Here is a 19,105-nt window from a genome sequence, read left to right as displayed (position 1 = left end):
GACAGCCTTTGGGGAGTCAGGAGGTGAGTTACTCATCACAGAATTCCTAGCCTCTGAACTGCTTTTGTAGCCACAGTATTTATATGGCTAATCCAGTTCAGCTTCTGGTCAATGGTAACCCCCAGGATTTTGATAGTGGGGGATTCAGTGGTGGTAATGCTATTGAATGACAAGGGGCGATGGTTAGACTCTCTTGTTGGAGATGGTCATTACCTGGCACTTGTGTGGCACGAATGTCACTTGCCTCTTGTCAGCCCAAGCCTGGATATTGCCTAGGTCTTGCTGCATTTGGACATGGACTGCTTCAGTATCTGAGGAGTCGTGAATGGTGCTGAACATTGTGCAATCATCAGCGAACATCCCCACTTCTGACCTAATGATGGAAGGAAGGTAATTGATGAAGCAGCTGAAGATGGTTGGGCCCAGGACACTATCCTGAGGAACTCCTGCAGTGATGTCCTGGAGCTGAGATGACTGACCTCCAATAGCCACAACCATCTTCCTTTGTGCCAGGTATGACTCCAACCAGTGGAGAGTTTCCCCCCTGATTCCCATTGACTCCAGTTTTACTAGGGCTCCTTGATGCCGCACTCGGTCAAATGCAGCCTTGATGTCAAGGGCAGTCACTCTCACCTCACCTCAGGAGTTCAGCTCTTTTGTCCATGTTTGAACGAAGGCTGTAATGAGGTCAGGAGCTGAGTGACCTGGCGGACCCCAAACTGGGCGTCAGTGAGCAGGTTACTGCTAAGCAAGTGCTGCTTCATAGCACTGTTGATGACTCCTTCCATTACTTTATTGGTGATCAAGAGTAGATTGGTGGGGTGGTAATTGGCCGGGTTGGATTTGTCCTGTTTTTTGTGTACAGGGTATACCTGGGCAATTTTCCACATAGCCGGGCTGATGCTAGAGTTGTAGCTGTACTGGAACAGCTTGGCTAATGGTGCAACAATTCTGGAGCACAAGTCTTCAGTACTGTTGCCGGAATACTGCCAGTGCCCATAGCCTTTGCACTATCTAGTGCCTTCAGCCATTTCTTGATATCACGTGGAGCGAATCAAATTGGCTGAAGACTGGGATCTGTCATACTGGGGACCTTCGGAGGAGGCCTTCTGGACACAGCATTGAGTTCAACAATTTCAGATTATAAACTCTGTACCCCATTTTGTTTCCTATTCTTTGCATGTTTCGGTTTTCTTGTACTTTCGTCTTCAGACAGTAGCACAGTGCTCTAGGCAAATCCTTTGTTTCTTTTCTTATTCCGTCAACCATTCCCTTTGGCCCCATAAGACTACCTTTTCTCTTGTCATTCAACCTCTCCTGTCTTCTACCCTATCACAGTCCTTCCTTTTATCCTTTTCCCACCTACCCCTTGCTCAAAACCTATTACATCTCTAACTTTTCCCAGATCTGATTAAAGATCATTGACCTGAATGCCTATTTCTCTCTCCACAGATAATGCCTGACCTGCTGAGTATTTCCAGCATTTTCTGCTTTTATTTCAGATTTCCAGCAACCGCAGTATTCTGCTTTGAGAGAATTTGTGTAAACATTGAAATCTCTTTCACTTACTCAGAATCAAATGCATAGAAAGTAACTCATGCCCTTTGGTGGGGAAATCTTGACTACTAGAGTTATCCAATAACTGCTACATATATTACTTGTCTCACAGGAAGACTTGGAGCGATTGGTAGAAGTTCTTACCAACAAATGGAGTGGCTGCCTAATGCTAATTTATTACAAATATTTATTGTCATTCACAGATTAACACCAAGATATTCTGGTGCAAATTAATAGCAATCATTTGCTTAGAGTGAAAGGCATGAATGACTGAAATTGACTAAATACTGTCTCTACAGGGTTTTATATTGATGTACTATCAGTCACTGCCAACAGAATTGTTGCACCACAAATAGCTTACTTGACAATTTGTTGTATACCAGCATTCTCACTGAGATCTCTACCTGGGATAATGTTTCTGTATAGTGAAAAAAATGTTTCACTAAGGAATTAATTCCAGGTATTCCTTTACATACATGTCATCCCACACCACTGGCATGAGTTAACCTTTGAGATTTTCAAAATTACGAATGAATTACTGTGCCTCACTTATTGATATTGATCATTTATTGAAAAATACATGTACATAACTTTGGCTATGACATAATTTTCAAATCAGTGAATCTCCTTTTTTGTTTAAAAATAAACAGGTATTTGTGGAGGAAGGTGTTGGAACCAGGACAGCCACAACCTCAGAGCTGTATGATATTTGTCTGGTTCAGACAGACCTACTTGGAGCCATCCGTGACCGGAGTTACTTCATCAAGTGTATTCAGCAATGTGAAGAGAATTACAGTAACTACACTGCAATTTCACACTGAAGATACCCTACCTAGCACATTATCATCCTCAGATAGCTGAAAAACTCAGGGCATGTGTTTGAAAATGCAACTGGATAATAAAATTATATACAAGTTAGTTAATTATATTTAGGATGAAAGTACAGTTTGAGATAAATTGGTTGAGTTGTAATGAAACATTGTGATTATAATGGTACAAAACTCTGAGAAAGATCTATTATTTATGGTTACTGTGGAAATTGTAATAAGTTTCTGACACCAGAAGATAGTTTGCAGCGACTCCTGGCTATTTGTATTAAACCAAGTCCAGATACACACACAATATCTTTAAGCAGCAGCAATACAGAGAAATATACCATACAACTGTGTGTTCTTTTCCTAGGTAAAGATATAACTCGGTCGTCGTTCCTATCCAATACTGAGTCCCTCTACAACTTGTTAAGAAAAGCACCTTTATATTTTTTTAATTCATTCATGGGATGTGAACATCGCTGACAAGGCCACCATTTATTACCCATCCTTAATTTTCCTTGAGAAGGCAGTGATAAGCTACCTTCTGGAACTGCTGCACTCCATGTGGTGAGAGTGGACCCAAAGTGCAATTATGGAGGGAGTTTCAGGATTTTGCTGCAGCAATAGTGAAGGAACACCAATATGTTTCCAAGCGAGAATCTACGTTTATGGCCTTTCTCCTTCTAGGTGGGAGAGGTCACAGGTTTGGAAGGTGCTGTCGAAGGAGCTTTGGCAAGTTGCTACATTGCATCATATAGATGGTACACAGCTACTACTGTGGGCTGGCGATGGAGGGAGTGAATGTCAAAGGAGGTGGATGGGATGTCAATCAAGCGTGCTGTTTTGTCTTGTATAGAGTTGAGCTTCTTGATTATCTTTATATGCTGTTTCTCATGAACACTGTCATTGATAATTAATTATGATAAGTGTTGAACACCCCTAGAAAAGATGTATTCCTTCAAAACAACAGATGCCAACTTGTTTTCATCCTGTTCTTGCATTGTTCCACTCTTCATCTCAAAACTTCCTTGATTAACTGTTTCCTAATTTGGCCTTGAAAACAAATCAAGAGACACAAATGGCATATGACCTATCATTTCAGGAAACACCTAAACCATGGGGCTAAATTTTCTGTATTGCTCGCTAAACCACACCCCCAACCCCTCTGCCCCCACCCAGCCTTCATAAAAGGCTGTTCCACGGTGATAATATGCTGGGGGTAGCTTTAACAAGGTGAGAGTGGGACTTCTGTCCCTCAGGGGGACACAGCCCCACCCTTGAGAGCTGCTAGCCAATCTGATTAGCCGGCAACCGAGTAGTCCCAGCGATGCTAGAACTCAGCGGTGAGTGCTGCTGGGACTACACTTAGGCCCAAGAAGAAGATCATAGTGACCAAACTGAAAGGTTAAACCTGGGGTTTTGGGTAAGGAAACAATCATGGATGCTAGGGAGTCAGGGTGGATGCATGAGAGGTTGGGTTTTGGAGGCAAGGGGTGGCACAAAGGGGTACCATCCTGGGGTGGTGCTTCTGATGCACACAGGGCACCCCCCCATAGGAGGTACCCCCCACTTCCTTCCAGCCTTTTCATCTCAAATGGTGAAAAAGCAGGCTGGCCACTTTCCTCCACCTTCCACCGTCCACATATTATGATGGCGGAGGCAGAACCAGGCCCATTAATCGCCTAGTTAAGGGCCTCAATAGGCCTAAGGACAGGTAGACTGGCTGATGCCTTATCCGCCCACTGTATTATGGGGGACAGCTCAGGGAAGGCAGTGGGCTAGCCACCTGTCCTATTTTACATGAACCCACCCCTGACAGGCGGCATAAAATTCTCCCCATGATGTCAGCTAAATTGTACACTGACAAATCAAACTCTAAAGCATAATGGGAATATTAAAAAGAAACCATAAACTTTGTTCATATGTGAATAAACTAAATCATCAACATATATATATATATATATATATACAACAGGAGTATCTCAGTCTCATCCTTAAAGATGAAGAAATCCTTTTAGATTCCTCACTTAGAGTTCAATAACCATGCTAATAAACCGTGTTTTAATTGTTCATTAGGAATTTTAAAACCCTCACCAACTTTCAAACCCACTAAATACTAATCAACAATGTTACAATCACTACCATCTAGGTAACGAAGGATCTATGAGACAACAACATAACCCAGGGTAGTCCAAGGTGTTTCTCCTGCATTATACATGCTTTGCTACCATGATCAAGCTCCTAAAACTGATAAAAACAAAAAACTGCGGATGCTGGAAATCCAAAACAAAAACAGAAATACCTGGAAAAACTCAGCAGGTCTGGCAGCATCGGTGGAGAAGAACAAAGTTGACGTTTCGAGTCCCCATGACCCTTATGAGGACTCGAAACGTCAACTTTGTTCTTCTCCGCCGATGCTGCCAGACCTGCTGAGTTTTTCCAGGTATTTCTGTTTTTGTTTTGTCTCCTAAAACTGATATTCCTCTTTCAGACACCTCATTATTTTGTTGTATTTTAAAGGTAGCCATTTTGGCTGTTACTTTCAGTAGACCAAAAGACATAGGAGGTACAGGATATAGAAATGCTACAGTGGCTTAAGGTACTCCTTCAGAATTTTACTCTCTACTTGTTCTATAGGTTGAAGGTCAGCTCTCACCTGTATTTTGGTAATGTGTTTTACAACCAGAAGTAGAAAAATTTGATGGTTCCCTAATCCAAATATATGGGAAGATATAAACACCTATTCACTGTTGGTAGCAGCCATTCTTTCACCATGATAAAACATGGTTTCTGAGGTGGTATAGCAATGCTTTCCTTTTGCTGTATATATATCCCCTCTCATAAGGAGATTATCTGCATATCACACAACGGTGATTTGCCTGCAAAAGTAAATCCACGTGATCGTGATTTCATAGTGTTATTGCTTCACATGCCCAGCTAGCTCCTTGTCTACTACATAAATCTAAACTCACTTTCCATTTATCCATTTTATTAAATATGGTGGAAGTTTAAGGTACTCCTTCAGATTTTTACCCTCTACTTATTCTGCATGCTAAATCTTATACAATTGTTGTCCAGTTTGTTTCTCAAACCATGATGTCTTAATAAGGATCCCAAATGTCTCACGAATTGATGTAGTCATTTCTGCAGTATGTATCCTGGTAAATCGTTGAACCAAACAAAAGTTCTTGTTCCCTGGCGCCCATTTTTGCGATTGTTCATCAGATGTACGTCCAGTTGGGTAGTTTTTCATTTATTAGCTCCTGTAGTCTGTGTGGAGTTTGCACGTTCTCCTCGTGTCCGTGTGGGTTTCCGCAGGTGCTCTGGTTTCCTCCCACTGTCCAAAGACATGCTGGTTAGGTGGATTGGCTATGGTTAAATTTCCCCTTTGTGTGTGTGTGTGTCCTGGATGTACCCTGCCCAGTGCCCACTGCCTGTCGGAATAGGCTCCGACTCTCCGTGGCCCTGAATTGGATAAAGCAATTCTGGAAAAGTGAATGAGGTCCTCTCGTTCCTGATTTACCATATTCTCCCAATCTGATAAATACAAGGCACACACAACTGCGTAGGAGGCATTTGAACTATCAAGTTTTGATTGATTTATTACCCTTATACTTAGTCACACCTATCTCATTTACAACTGTAATCCATTCAACTGACATTAATTTGCCTTGATTATAATATTGACTTTCTATATCTAATCTGTTCTAGACAGCCTGAGCAGCAGCTCCATCTCCCACCCAATCTATAATAGGCCTTCTCTGGTGAGAATGTATTGAAACATACTTTCTCTCTCTGCCTTCCAGTATCTTCTGGCAGTACATTCATGGAACCAATCCCACTCTTGTTTAAGCACTACTTGAGCCCAATCAACATAATGATTATCACACACTCCCTGAGGCATTGTTATATTTGTTAAATCAATTGGAGTACAATTATATATTTCACATTTGAGTACACCACCCAATGTATGACCTGAGCCATAAGTCCATTATTGGGCCCCTCAGTAAAATAGCATCCATCACCCATTGTTTCCTATTTGAGTCTCGTGTGTTTGAGAATCTTGTAGCACTTGAACCGTTATTGACTCATGCACCCATTCTGGGTGACAAACATCAAAATTGATCCCAACACTTTATTGCTGCTACACACTTGTACTTCATGTCTTTTGTGAACATAAGGAAAATGTAATTGCCACAGTGGCTCAACAATACCTGGCATGACAATAACATAAGATATCCCTGGGAAAGATGCTCTATACTTGTCTACCCTTTTTAACTTTTAAACTAATGATAATTATTGAAGCTTCTGATGGAAAGTTGCTTTAACCATATTCCACCAACGTCCCCAGCCAACACTTAGACTAGGGGTGGAATTTTCCGAGCCTGCTGATGGCGGGCATGATAGGTGGCATAAGCTGAAAATATGTCGCGGCCTGCTTCACGATGGCGTGAAGGCAGGTCGTGATCATCCGCTCAGCCCGCCAACGGGGGGGGCCGCGTTTCCCGCCATTGGTCGACTAATTAGGGAGCTGATTGTAATACATTAGCACATAATTAAAAGGCCATCCCCCCAGGCTTTTGGAACCCCACCGTATCATCCCGTCCACATTGGCAGGAAAGCACTGACGCGTTTCACAACAGCACGCAGGTGACATGCACTTGGCAGCCTTCACTTTGGGGGAACTGAGGTGAGTGAGCAGCAGCGTTCTCCACAATTCGCCCGTTGTTTATAGGCCTCTGGGGGAGGCGGGAGCAACTGATGCCTGGCCCCGGAAGCGACTGGTGAGGGGGGTGGGGGAGAATGGTGTCCGGGGGCAAGTGATGGCCAGCCTCAGAGGTGACTGCTTGGTGGGGGGGGAGGGGGTGGGGCTGGATGGTGTCCAGGGGCAAGTTATCAGCATGGGGGGTGACTGCTGAGGGAGGTGGGGGTCAAGTGCTGCCCTGGCGCTGCATCCCATGCACAGGCAACTAAGGTGGAGGGGGGCAGGGTAAGTGAGGGGAGTGGCCGCGCATCAGGGACACCTGTATAAACTGACCCTGTCTCTGCAACTAAGATGGATCAGGTGCAGCCACAGTGATATGATTGGGGTCAGACTCCTAGCCTGCCCGCCCATGCAAGCAATACAGTAGCACCAAAGGGCCACCAAGCGCTCCATACCTTACCCACCCGCCCCTCCCCCACCACCCCCGGCACAGACTTTGAGTCTACCACCACTTTATTGGACAGCGGAGCAGTTGGACTGCACACATTGTACAATCTCCTCGCCAATGCTGACCATGTAGCAGTCACTGCTGGAGGCAATCACAGCCCCTTGCTATCTCAGCATCCCGGTTTGGACCAGTGTCCCCCATGTCGTAGGTTGACAGGGCAGCCATGCAGTGCACTCATCTCTGGTCATCCAAGGGGTGATCAGCACTCTCCAGGAAGCGTTAAGGTGCAGTCACACAAGGCCAGGAAAGATGCTAAGTACAGCCATGAAAACCACATCTCTCTCTCTCTCTCTTTCATGCTGCAGGAGAACCATGTCAGGACCATGGATCCTGGTGACCTAGCTGTATGCCTGATGGCCTACAGAGACCGTAGAAGATGGAGGAAAGAGCGGCTGAGGCACCTGGCTGCACAAAGGCAGGAGCAACTTCCGCACATGCTGCCCAGGAATGACAGCGAGCAGAGGCTGGTCGGTGTCTAGCGACACCCAGGATCTATAGACGCCGCCTGCCATTCCTGCAGATGACTGAGAACCAGTGTCACCAACGACTGTGCATGTCTAGGGACCTGGTGGCTCACAACTGCACAACTGCCACTTACTGCAGGACTTGGTGCCAAGGGGACATGGAGGGCATCCACTGCCAGTGGCTGTGAAAGTGACTGCAGTGCTCAATTTCTACACCAGTGGCTCCATTCAGGGCTCCCCAGGTGACCTCTGTGGGATTTCACAATCTGCCACCCACAGATGCATCCATAAGGTCACGGATGTCATCTTCTCCATGGCACACAACTTTGTGCATTTTGCCCAGGACCGGGACAGCCAGGGTGCAAGGGCTTTTGGATTCGCCCTGATCTCAGGATTTCCACAGGTGCAGGCTGCCATTGACTGCACTCATGTGGCGCTCAGGTCTCTATCGCTACAGTCAGTGGGCTTCATCAACCACAAGGGTTTCCACTCACTTAACGTGCAACAGGTAAGTGACCACCAGAAACGCATCCTGCAGGTATGCACACGGTTTCTAGGGAGTGTGCATGATGCCTACATCCTGAGTCGCTTGCAGATCCTTACAGTCTCCCAGGGTCCACGGAGGCTGCAGGGTTGGCTCCTTGGGGACAAGGGCTACCCGCAGAGGTCGTGGCTGATGACACCCGTGCGGTGGCCTCAGACTGCAGCAGAGCGACGGTATAATGAGGCTCATGCAGCAGCTCGCAACTTGGTGGAGCAGATCATCAGGATGCTGAAGATGCAGTTCCGGTGCCTGGACCGGCCTGGTGGAGCCCTGCAATACAGTCCACAGAGGGTGTCACGCATCGTCATCACCTGCACCCTTTACAACCTGGCGCTGCAATGAGGAGATGAACTGGCGGAGGAGATGGATTAGCTGCATGTCTCCTCTGATGATGTGAGCGAGGGGCTCCTCGGTGGTGACGATGACAGGGATGAGGCTCTTGCACTGGCTAGACAAGGCAGGCGCACTCGGGAGGCCCTCATAGCTGCCAGATTTGTGGAGGATGATGATGACATGCAGTGAGGTGGCCCCATAGATCCTCACATTGCACGTGTGAATGTTTGAATCCAGTCTGGCTCATTGCAGCGCCAATACCCTCTGTTAGTATGCTCCAGGCATGGAGATGCAGTGGAGACTCTAATAGTGGCTCGGTCGCAGGAGGATGATGACAACACGCAGTGAGGGTACTCCATAGACCTTCACCTGGCCTCTGGGAATGTCTGACTCCTGTCTGGCCAAGGGCAGCTCGCTTGTGCTCCTTGATCAAGGCCATCTCAGAGATGCAGCCATGAAACTTTAGACACGTCTGATGCTGTGTCCGCCTTCAGCACCTCAGCCCTTCAGGAGCTGGTGCACAGCATCACTGGTCGCAGATGCTGGTGTGATGGGGGCCAGCCCCACCTTAAAGCTGCTGAGAGCACACAGAGAGTATGGGAGAACTCTGTGGTGCCTGCCCACTACCTTCTGGCAGCAATGACCAGCATCGCTGAGGCACAGGTATCAGTAATGTTTCCAGGGAGTGTGAGACTGCGGCCTGAAGTTTGAACAGAGCACAGGGAAGAGGCCCTGAACTGAGGCACCCGCCTTTTATCTTGTGCAGAAAGGTTTCACATCTGAGTGACGAGAACATTGCTCATCAGAACAAGGAGCCACAGGCAGGGAGACATTCTTAGGGGTTTATTGACAATAGTGAACAAATGATCAACACCCGTGGCCAGGCTGTGCAACTACTTTTACCTAACTTCCCTAAACCTGCCACTACATCTTGGTGCTCCCCGGACATCCACAGCAGAGGTGGAGGCAGCCTGCTGACTGTGACATCCTGTTTGTAATGACTCTGGCGGGAGTCCTCTGGTGGGCCGAGACTGGGCCCGGACAGTTTTCGGGGTCCTGCTGTGTGGCAGTGGCACCGTCCTCGCTTGTGAAGCTGGATCTGCAGAGGTCACAGGAAGATAGGATTCGGATGGGCCGGTCATTCCCAGAGTCACCTGGGTGGATGGCCCTGGAGCGTGCACCTGCTGATCCTCCTCCCTATGGGTGCCCAAGGGTCACCCCTGGCTGACTTTGCTGGCAGCTGCCTTTTAAAGATGGTGGCCGGCGTGATGCAACAGCGGGGTGATGGCGAGCGGGTGAATGAGAGCCCGCCTGCCATGGAAACAGCGTGTTTCCCAGGAATGCATAAATAATGAGGCGGGCTCAGGAAGATATGGCATGAAAACCCACCATTTGGTGGGAAGGACTCTATTTTACCCACCCGCTACCGCACTTAGTGCAATTCTGGGAAAATTCCGCCTTAGGTCTATTCCTTGGCAACCATGAAATGTTGACTGACAGTTGCAATCTGCATTATAGAACCAATAATGAATTTCTTGTACAATCAAAGTTTTGTTTATGACTGCATCAGCAAAGATGCAATTCCTTGTACCATAGTTTCCACATATAAGTCGGAAAATATCGTTATCATATCTTTTTATGTGTAAACCAAGTACTGTATCTGGTTTACTTAACAATTTCTGACCACCCTCAACAACCTTTAACTGATTAATGTGATACCCCACCCGATACTTTTACGTTTTTCTTTCCCCGTGTATTGTAAAAAATAGATGGATGACCTTGCCTTATTCATAGTTGATAAAGGTCCTCACAATTTAACTGCAAACCCATGATCTATCCTTTTCCCCATAGTCTAACACCATGACGGTATCACCAACTTCATATTCCAAAGGTCTTAATTTGATTTTTTGATTTCTCAGTCTTTTGGACCACAAACTAACTAGTGACTTGGACATGGTCAGTCATATTATCCAACCATATGTCTCCAATCACTCCCTGAAGCAATGTTGTTTCTGTTTATAGCAAAAAGTGTCCAAGGATAAGCATTAGCCATCCAGTCATTGCTTGGTAGGGTACACTCCTGTAGTGAAGTGTTGGGTGAGAGATTGCAGTGAATATGGAAGATCAAGGAAGCAAAGGCTAGAAAATAGACAGCAAAGAAATTGTTCAGTTATTAGTGGTATATACTTTAATGCTAGGAGTCTAGTGAATGAGGCAGATGAGGCGTGGGCACAGATAGACACTTGGAAGTACAATATAGCTATTACTGAAATGTGGCTTAAAGAAGGGCAGGAATGGCAGCTCAACATTCCTGGTTACAGTATTTTCAGACAGAATACAGAGGAGGACAAAAAGGGAGAGGGGTTGCAATATTGGTTAAACAATCACAGCTATGAGGAGCAATGACCTGCAAGAAGGAGCGTCAAAAGAAGACAATGGTTTGAACTGAGTAACAAAAAAGGGGCAATCACTGCTGGGAGTATACTATAGACTCCCGAACAATCAAAGGGAGATAGTATAGCAAATAGTATAGCAAAAGCACAGAAACAAAAGGGCAGTAATAAGAGAAGGTATTAGCCAGGATAAATTCAGTGTAAAAGGTACATAGAGTGCAGAATTTTAAAAATGTATTCAGGAGAACTTTTTAGCCAGTACTTAGCAAGCCCAACAAGAGAAGGGGAAGTTTTGGACTTAGTTTTAGAGGATGAAGCTGGGCGGATGAAAGGGGTATCAGTGGGAGTGCATTGTAGTGGTCATGATTATAATTCAGTTCGATTTAGAAAAGGATAAAGATAGACAAGAATCAACGTTTTAAATTGGAGAAAGGCCAATTTTAATAAACTGACATTTAATTTGGCAGAAGTGGGTGGGAAACAGCTACTTTGATGTAAATCAGTGTCAGAGTAGTGGGAGGGATTCAAGGAGGAGCTAAAGAGGGTTCAGAACAAATATGCTCTCATAAAGAAAAAATGTAGGATTCACAAATCTAGATGCCTCTGGATGCCAAAGAGTATTGAGGTGGGAGTGACTGCCCTTAACATCAAGGCAGCATTTGACCGAGTGTGGCATCAAGGAATCTTAGATTCTGGAATGGTCCTTATGGATTGGAAAGTAGAAAATGTAACACTGCTACTCAGGAAAGGAAGAAGCAAGAAACAGAGAACTTCAGGCCTGTTGGCCTGATATCAGACGTCATACTCCTCCTCCTCATTTTCACTCTTTCTGTAGCCTTTGACAAATTTAATCAAACCATCCTCCTCCAACACTTCTCAACCAGCTGGATGCAACTGCAACAATGCTCCCTCATATTTTATTTTGTAATGTGCAGTTGATTCATTTAAGTGTGTGGACCCTTTAAGTTTTTTTTGTGCAGCCACACAAATACAGTTACATAAAAGGGCCTACTGTGCGAAGCCTGCATGAGAGATTTCAGGTTGCAGCTTAGAGGAAAGGTTAGACTGCAAACTCCTGGTTCCATTTTATCTAATCGTAGCCAGGAGGATCACCTGCAATGGCTTTTCTTCCCATTCCTGCTCTGTTGCCTCTGATATTCCACAAGGATCTATCCTAAGCCTCCTATTTCTCATCCATATGGCATCACCATCCAAAAACACAGCATCAGTTTTCACCTGTATGCTGATGACACCCAGCTCTCCTTCACCACCACCTTTCTTCTCATGCACTGTTATTAAAATAATCAGACTGCTTGTCTGGCTTCCAGTGTTGGATGAGCATAAATCTCCTCCAATTAAATATTGGGAAGACCGAAGCCATTGCCTTTGGTCCATGTTGCAAACTCTTTTCCCTGACCGAAGACTCCATTCTGCTCCCTGGTAACTGTCTGAAGCTGAAATAGACTGGTTGCAACTTTAGTGTCATAATTGACCCCAAGGTGAGCTTCTCACCACATATCTGTGCCATCATTCAGGCCAAAAATTTCCACCTCTGTAACTCCACCCCCTGTGTCAGCTCACCTGCTGCTGGAACACACATTCATATCTTTGTTATCTCTGGGCTTGTCTATTCCAATGAATTCCTGGCTGGCCTCCTAACCTCTGTAAACCTGGAATAACGTAAAACTCGTTTGCCTGTGTCCCTACTTGTACCAAGTCCTGTTCATTCTTCATCCCTGTCCCGGCTGACCTACACTGGCTCCCAGTTAAGCAAAGTTTCATTTTTAAAATTCACACCTTTATTTTCAAATTTCTCCATGGCCTCACATCTCCGGGCCCCATCTCTGTAATCTCTTCTGCATCCCTGAATTTAATCGTTCCATCAATTTTGGTTGTACCTGTGCCCTGGACTCGTGCATTCCCTCCCTAAACCTCTTTGCCTTTCTTTCCTCCTTTACAATGCTCTTTAAAACCTACCTCTTTGACCAAGCTTTGGCCATCTGCTCCAGCGTCTTCTTATGTGGCTTGGTGTCACATTTCGATTTATTATATTCACATCAATCATCTTGGGTGGGTTTATTACACTGAAGACACTATATAAATACAAGTTGTTGTTGCTGTTAATACCCCAATGGCTGACTCCTGAGCAAGTGTAATTGTGACAAAAGCATCTGTTTAAATAGGGTATCACCACTTGAATTGTGGCAGGACCCTCACCAAGAGAAGGAGCCCTTGGAGGCTGCATCAATTCGTACAAATCAAACAGCCAGTTTGCGAATATGCAAGGATGCTTTATTGAACCTTTAGCAGTCTATCCACAATGATGCATTATATTTATCTGATCCATGCAGAAGGCCTGAGGCCTGCAATCACTCATTTTTGTAATTTTATACTTTTGCATTTATTTCTGCTTTGCTCTTGATTTTAAGAGAAATTGAGCCTGAGTTGAGAGATCAAATTTGGATATGCTCTCAACGCTTGCTGAGATTGTTAGGAAATGGAGATGGTTTAAGTTAGTTATATTTGTATATGTGGGTGTTAGGAATGAGTTTTAGCTTTAATGCTTAAATTTGATTTGTATTTGTGTGTTAAGAAAGGTCAGATTAAGCTTTAGTTTCTTTTTAAAAGTGCTTGCATTTCTAATGAGAGTTTTACGGCTGTTGCAGCTAAGTTAAATAAACAAGTGTAGAAAAACAGTGCTGTTGCCGAGCAACAGAGGTCCAGGGAGGCAGGTCCCTCCCACCGACACACAGAAAGAACTGGAAAAGCAGTTTTGAGTTCAGTTTTGAAGACAGCTGCTAGGCAGAAGCAGCCTAGAAGGGGCAGGTAGCCAGTTCCAAGCTAAAGTTGGTTGAAAGTAGCTGCCAGAAAGAGACTGGAGCAAAAGAAACAGATAGTCAGTCCCAAGCCAAAGAAGAAAGTCCCCAAGAATCCAGGGGAGTGAAACAGGAGAAAGTCCCAAGCAGATCTTCTAGTCAAAGGAAGGACAGGAACCTGGAAAATGTCCCGTTAAGTGAAGTTAAGAGTGAGGGGCAGAGAGAAAAGCTCCAAGCTTTAGATTTAAAGACACAAAAGCTGCAGAAAGCAGATTTAAAGCAAGAACAGCTTGCAAGAGTCTGTAACTCTTTGCTATGGGCATGTGAAGCAGTGGTGCACTGTTGATGGCTGAGTCAGTGAGAGGGAGTGCATGGAAAACAGCTTGAATGCATGTGGTGACCCAGGGGAGAAGAACATCAGAAGGAGAGTTCAAAACCCTGGAGGTGAACCCCTGCAGAAGGCATCTGAGAGAAAATTTCGGTTTGGGAGAAGATTCCAAAGTGAGGTCTTGGAGAGTGGAGATTGGAAACCCTTGTGTGAAAGATGGAGTTCAGTGAGACCAGTTGGCTCATGGTTGGAAAGTGTCTGGGGGTAGTTGAGGAGAGGTCCAAAGCATCTGATTGAGGTGGCATCTGTCACTTGGTTTTGGACTGTGGTGTGTCTGACTACAGAGTGCCATAGGTTTACAGGGACTGTGTACCTACTGTGAACATTAGAGTATAAGATAGCTTTTGTAACTTGTCTTATCCTCACAAATCTGTATATATCTGTAAAGGTATAATTGTGGATGAAGGAGTATTGTAATATAGTTAATCCTTTCTTGTTTAATAAATGTTTTATGTTTTTGCTAAAAGTTCATGAGCTGAGTGTACAAGATTATGAGGGGCATGGACAGGGTGGATAGGGATCAGCTTAGTTGAAGGGTCAGTCACAAGGGGGCATAAGTTCAAGGTGAGGGGCAGGAGGTTTAGGGGGGATGTGAGGAAAAACTATTTTACCCAGAGGGTGGTGACGGTCTGGAATGCACTGCCTGGGAGGGTGGTGGAGGTGGGTTGCCTCACATCCTTTAAAAAGTACCTGTATGAGCACTTGACACATCATAACATTCAAGGCTATGGGCCAAGTAAATGGGATTAGGTAGGTAGGTCAGGTGTTTCTCACGTGTTGGTGCAGGCTCGATGGGCCAAAGGGCCTCTTCTGCATTGTGATTCTGTGATTCTGTGACTCCGGTGACTCTGTTCAGTAGCCATTCTCCACGTATCTTAACAAACAAATAAAAGTTAGGATCTATCAAGCTGGGTCCCACCCTGGGATCAGCCTTGTCCAGTGGTAACCTCGGCTGGAGATCATAACAAAATACAAAAGGCCATCCAACAGATGAAGAACAACAAAGCATACAGTCCAGACAACATTCCTGCAGCAATCTATACGAACATATGAACATACAAATTAGGAGCAGCAGTAGGCCAGTCGGCCCTTTGAGCCTGCTCCGCCATTCAATAAAATCATGGCTGATCTGATATTAACCTCACATTCCTGCCTACTCCCAATAAACTTTCACCCCTTGCTTATCAATAATCTATTTACCTTTGCCTTAAAGATATTCAAGAACTTTGCCTCAACCACCTTATGAGGAAAAGGATTCGAAAGTTTCACAACCTGCTGAGAGGAAAACTTTTCCTCATCTCTATCCTAAATGGGCAACTCCCTATTCTGAAACAGTGACCCCAAGTTCTAGATTCTGCCACAAGAGGAAACATCCTCTCCACATTCACCCTGTTAAGTCCCTTCAGGATCTTATATATTTCAATGAAGTGCTCTTACTCTTCTGAACTCCAGTGGATACAAGCCTTTCTTTTCTTACAGCCATTCCTCACAAGATCAATACCCATTCTATGTATTAATTAGTAAACCTAATCTGAGCTGCTTCTAATGTATTTACATCTTTCCTTAAATCAGGAAACCAATACTGTACACAATAGTCCATTTGTGATCTCATCAATGCCCTGTATAACTGAAGCATAACTTCCCTACTCTTGTACTCAATTCCCCTTGCAAAAAACCATAAAGCTGGTGGGCATGAAATCTCACTCAAACCCTCAGACATTTTTACAAAAACCTGAGAAGAAGAGGTACTACCTCCCAACTTCTGCAATGCTATTATTGTTCCATATTTCAAGAAGGGTGATAAATTTATTTGAGGGAACTAAAGAAGCATATCCCTTCTGTCTACTGTGGGGAAGATTCTCACAGAAATCCTTCTGAATTGTCTCCTACTCATCAGTGAAGATATCCTTCCAGTGACCAATTGCAGTTTCCGGCCATCCAAGTGCACAGCAGACATAATTTTTGTCACTCAACAAATCTAAGAAAAGTGTCTGGAGCAATGCAAAGAGCTCCACATGACCATTATTGATTTGTCAAAGGCCTTTGACTCCATCAACTGCAAAGCCCTTTGGAAAGTCCTGCAGAGGCTTGGAGATCAGCGACATTTGTTACTATCCTGTGACTCCTGCATGACGGTATGACAGCAACTGTGCTTTGCAATGGATTGGAGACTGAATCCTTTTATATCTTGACAAGCATCAAGCAAGGCTGTGTGACTGCACTAACTCAACGCTATCTACCTCAGCTTGATCCTGGAACTCATTTGTAATCAACTTCCACAAAGGATCATGATTGAGTCATGACTTCAAGACTTAAATTATAGAGATTAAATCAAAACCTAATCCTACACATATGTGTGTACACAAATAGGGCAAGTTAAAAAATGAGATTACAATTTTACCACCTGCATGTATATGTAGGATAACTTCAATGTGTTTAAATTCCATAAATTCCATAAATGTTCATAAACTGTATTTATAAAAATGTATTTATTCTATTGGGAAATGCAATGTGTGTAATTATTGCATTAAGTAGAGTAATGCAATAGGGGTGAGTAGTGTTGACATGAATATTTATCCATTACTGAGTTGAATACAATCCTTCCATGAGATACCACAATAAATGTGAAAGGTTGCACACATTTCCATCATGAATAAAATAGGTACTCCATGCAGTTTTGAAAATTTGCTGTGACAACATTTAAACCCTTACCCTGCTAGCTTAGATGTAGACCATGTTACAACAAATAATATTACCCTTACAATCCTGAATAAGCAATGACTCTGTGATTCAGGAACACAGTTATGAAAGACATTTTAATCCTTGCCCTGCTAAATGAAAAGCAACTGCATTTTGCTACATAATTGGTGGGGAAATTGCTCACCCGCCATGAAGGCTTAAATAGTTTGTAAATCAGCAGTTTAGTTATGAATGCATATTCTGTTGAATGATTCATGTTTAAATATTCAGGTCCTGTAAACTGGACTGTTCTGGAAAATTGTATGAAGTGATTTTCTTAAACCTTTTCCAAGTCTGTGACAATAAAATTTGAGTTTGTGTAACAGGCCTTTTATGTTCCATTCTTTGGAGAGAAGAAAAGGTTCTAATTGTAGTACTGAGGTGATAATCTTTCCATGTTTTGTGCCTGCATCCATTTTTTGTTGTGTAATTACATTTAGTTATAGGCTACAACTGAAAGGTTTTTTGATTGACGATAACCAATCAAAATTTATACTTTTCTGCCAACTCCAATATCCATTCACCATGATATACCATGGCAATGAGATATTGGGATATCATATTATTATCTTCTGCTTCTTTTTGTCACACTTTGTGTTTGCCTCTTTAAGATTTAATTTGTTATTTTACTATTTCTATTTCCATTCTATTCCGTTCAGCCTTCCGAACTCTCACTAATGAAGTTTTAAACCAGGTTGGGGAATCTATGGCCCATGGCCGGATCCGGCCCATTTTTCAATTTCATCTGGCCCACAGCAAGATTCAAAAATTAAAATTAGCTCAGATATACGAGCACACATACGAACATACAAAATAGGAGAGGTAGACCATTCGACCCCTCAGATGTTTTGTGTAGAGTCTGAATACAGTACTAGATCTTTCTAATGTCTACTTGACAGTCTTTTTTGTTGTCTCAGATGCTATTTTTAGTGAGATCTGTACAAACTCATCATGACAACATGGCTGCTCGTTTGTCTCTGTAACTGACCACGATGATACGTGAAAACAATTAAGTCCTGGGTAAACATTAGGACAGTGTTAGACTTTTGGGTTGAGAAACTTGCCGTCTAATTTAAACAAAAGAATGACACCAGGGATGCTGAGAAACATTGGGTGAATCATCCAAGGTTTGCACTAAGTGTGGTAGTGGATGTGAGAAAAGGCGATTTCCCCGCAAGCTGTAATGGTGGATTTTGACGCCATATCGTCCCCTTCTCATCTCATTAATTATGCAGCCACAGGAAACACGCTGGTCTCACTGGCAGGCGGCCTCTGAATCGCCTGCTACACCGTTACCTCTCCGTTTCCTCACTCTGGGTGCCATATCTAAACTGCAGCCATGCACACAGTTCTCAATGTTTGCAGCCCACGACTGCTCCAGTAAAGACATGGCCCTGAAAGCCAAGAAGAGTTCAGTGACCCATCACTGGAATGTCTTTTGGAGGCCCACCATGATGTCCTCCACACCTGCTCTAGCCGCAGGAGGTCCAGCCACCTCACCACTCTGGCTTAGGAGGCAGTGGCAGTGGTGATCAGTGCCAGTACTGCACAGATGAGGTTGGCCATCCAGTGCAGAAAGAGGATGAATGATCTCATTTGTGCCACCAGGGTAAGGCAACCATCTCATCCCTCTAAACTCTCACACTCACAAGACCGTCACACATTCACTGGCATCTCACTCACTACCAGCTCAAGTGGCATTACCCCTCACTCTCTCACACACACCCTCACATCTCCATCTGGCCTCATCTCCTCTGGAGACTGCCTCCTCAGCCCTCACCATCTTGAGGCCACTTGCACAGATCAACATGTGTCCCCACACACACCCTGGAATACCCAATTTCCC

At 44.3% G+C, this 19,105-nt stretch overlaps 1 protein-coding gene across 2 annotated transcripts in view; it reads left to right on the top strand.

Moving 5' to 3' along the window:
- Window positions 1-2,679, top strand: part of LOC144681612 (uncharacterized) — an 84,771-nt gene extending 82,092 nt beyond the window's left edge. For both annotated transcript variants that reach the window (XM_078543369.1, XM_078543368.1), the window contains exon 6: window positions 2,208-2,679. In XM_078543369.1, coding sequence (XP_078399495.1) covers window positions 2,208-2,378 — 171 coding nt within the window. In that variant the 3' untranslated portion in view covers window positions 2,379-2,679. The remainder of the gene's footprint in view (window positions 1-2,207) is intronic.
- Window positions 2,680-19,105: the final 16,426 nt, after the last annotated feature.

Source organism: Cetorhinus maximus, chromosome 6 (genome assembly GCF_964194155.1).
Source record: "Cetorhinus maximus chromosome 6, sCetMax3.hap1.1, whole genome shotgun sequence".
Taxonomy (NCBI): Eukaryota; Metazoa; Chordata; class Chondrichthyes; order Lamniformes; family Cetorhinidae; genus Cetorhinus; species Cetorhinus maximus.
The sequence above is the reverse complement of the archived record's forward strand: the minus strand, read 5'-3'. Positions and strand labels throughout refer to the sequence as shown.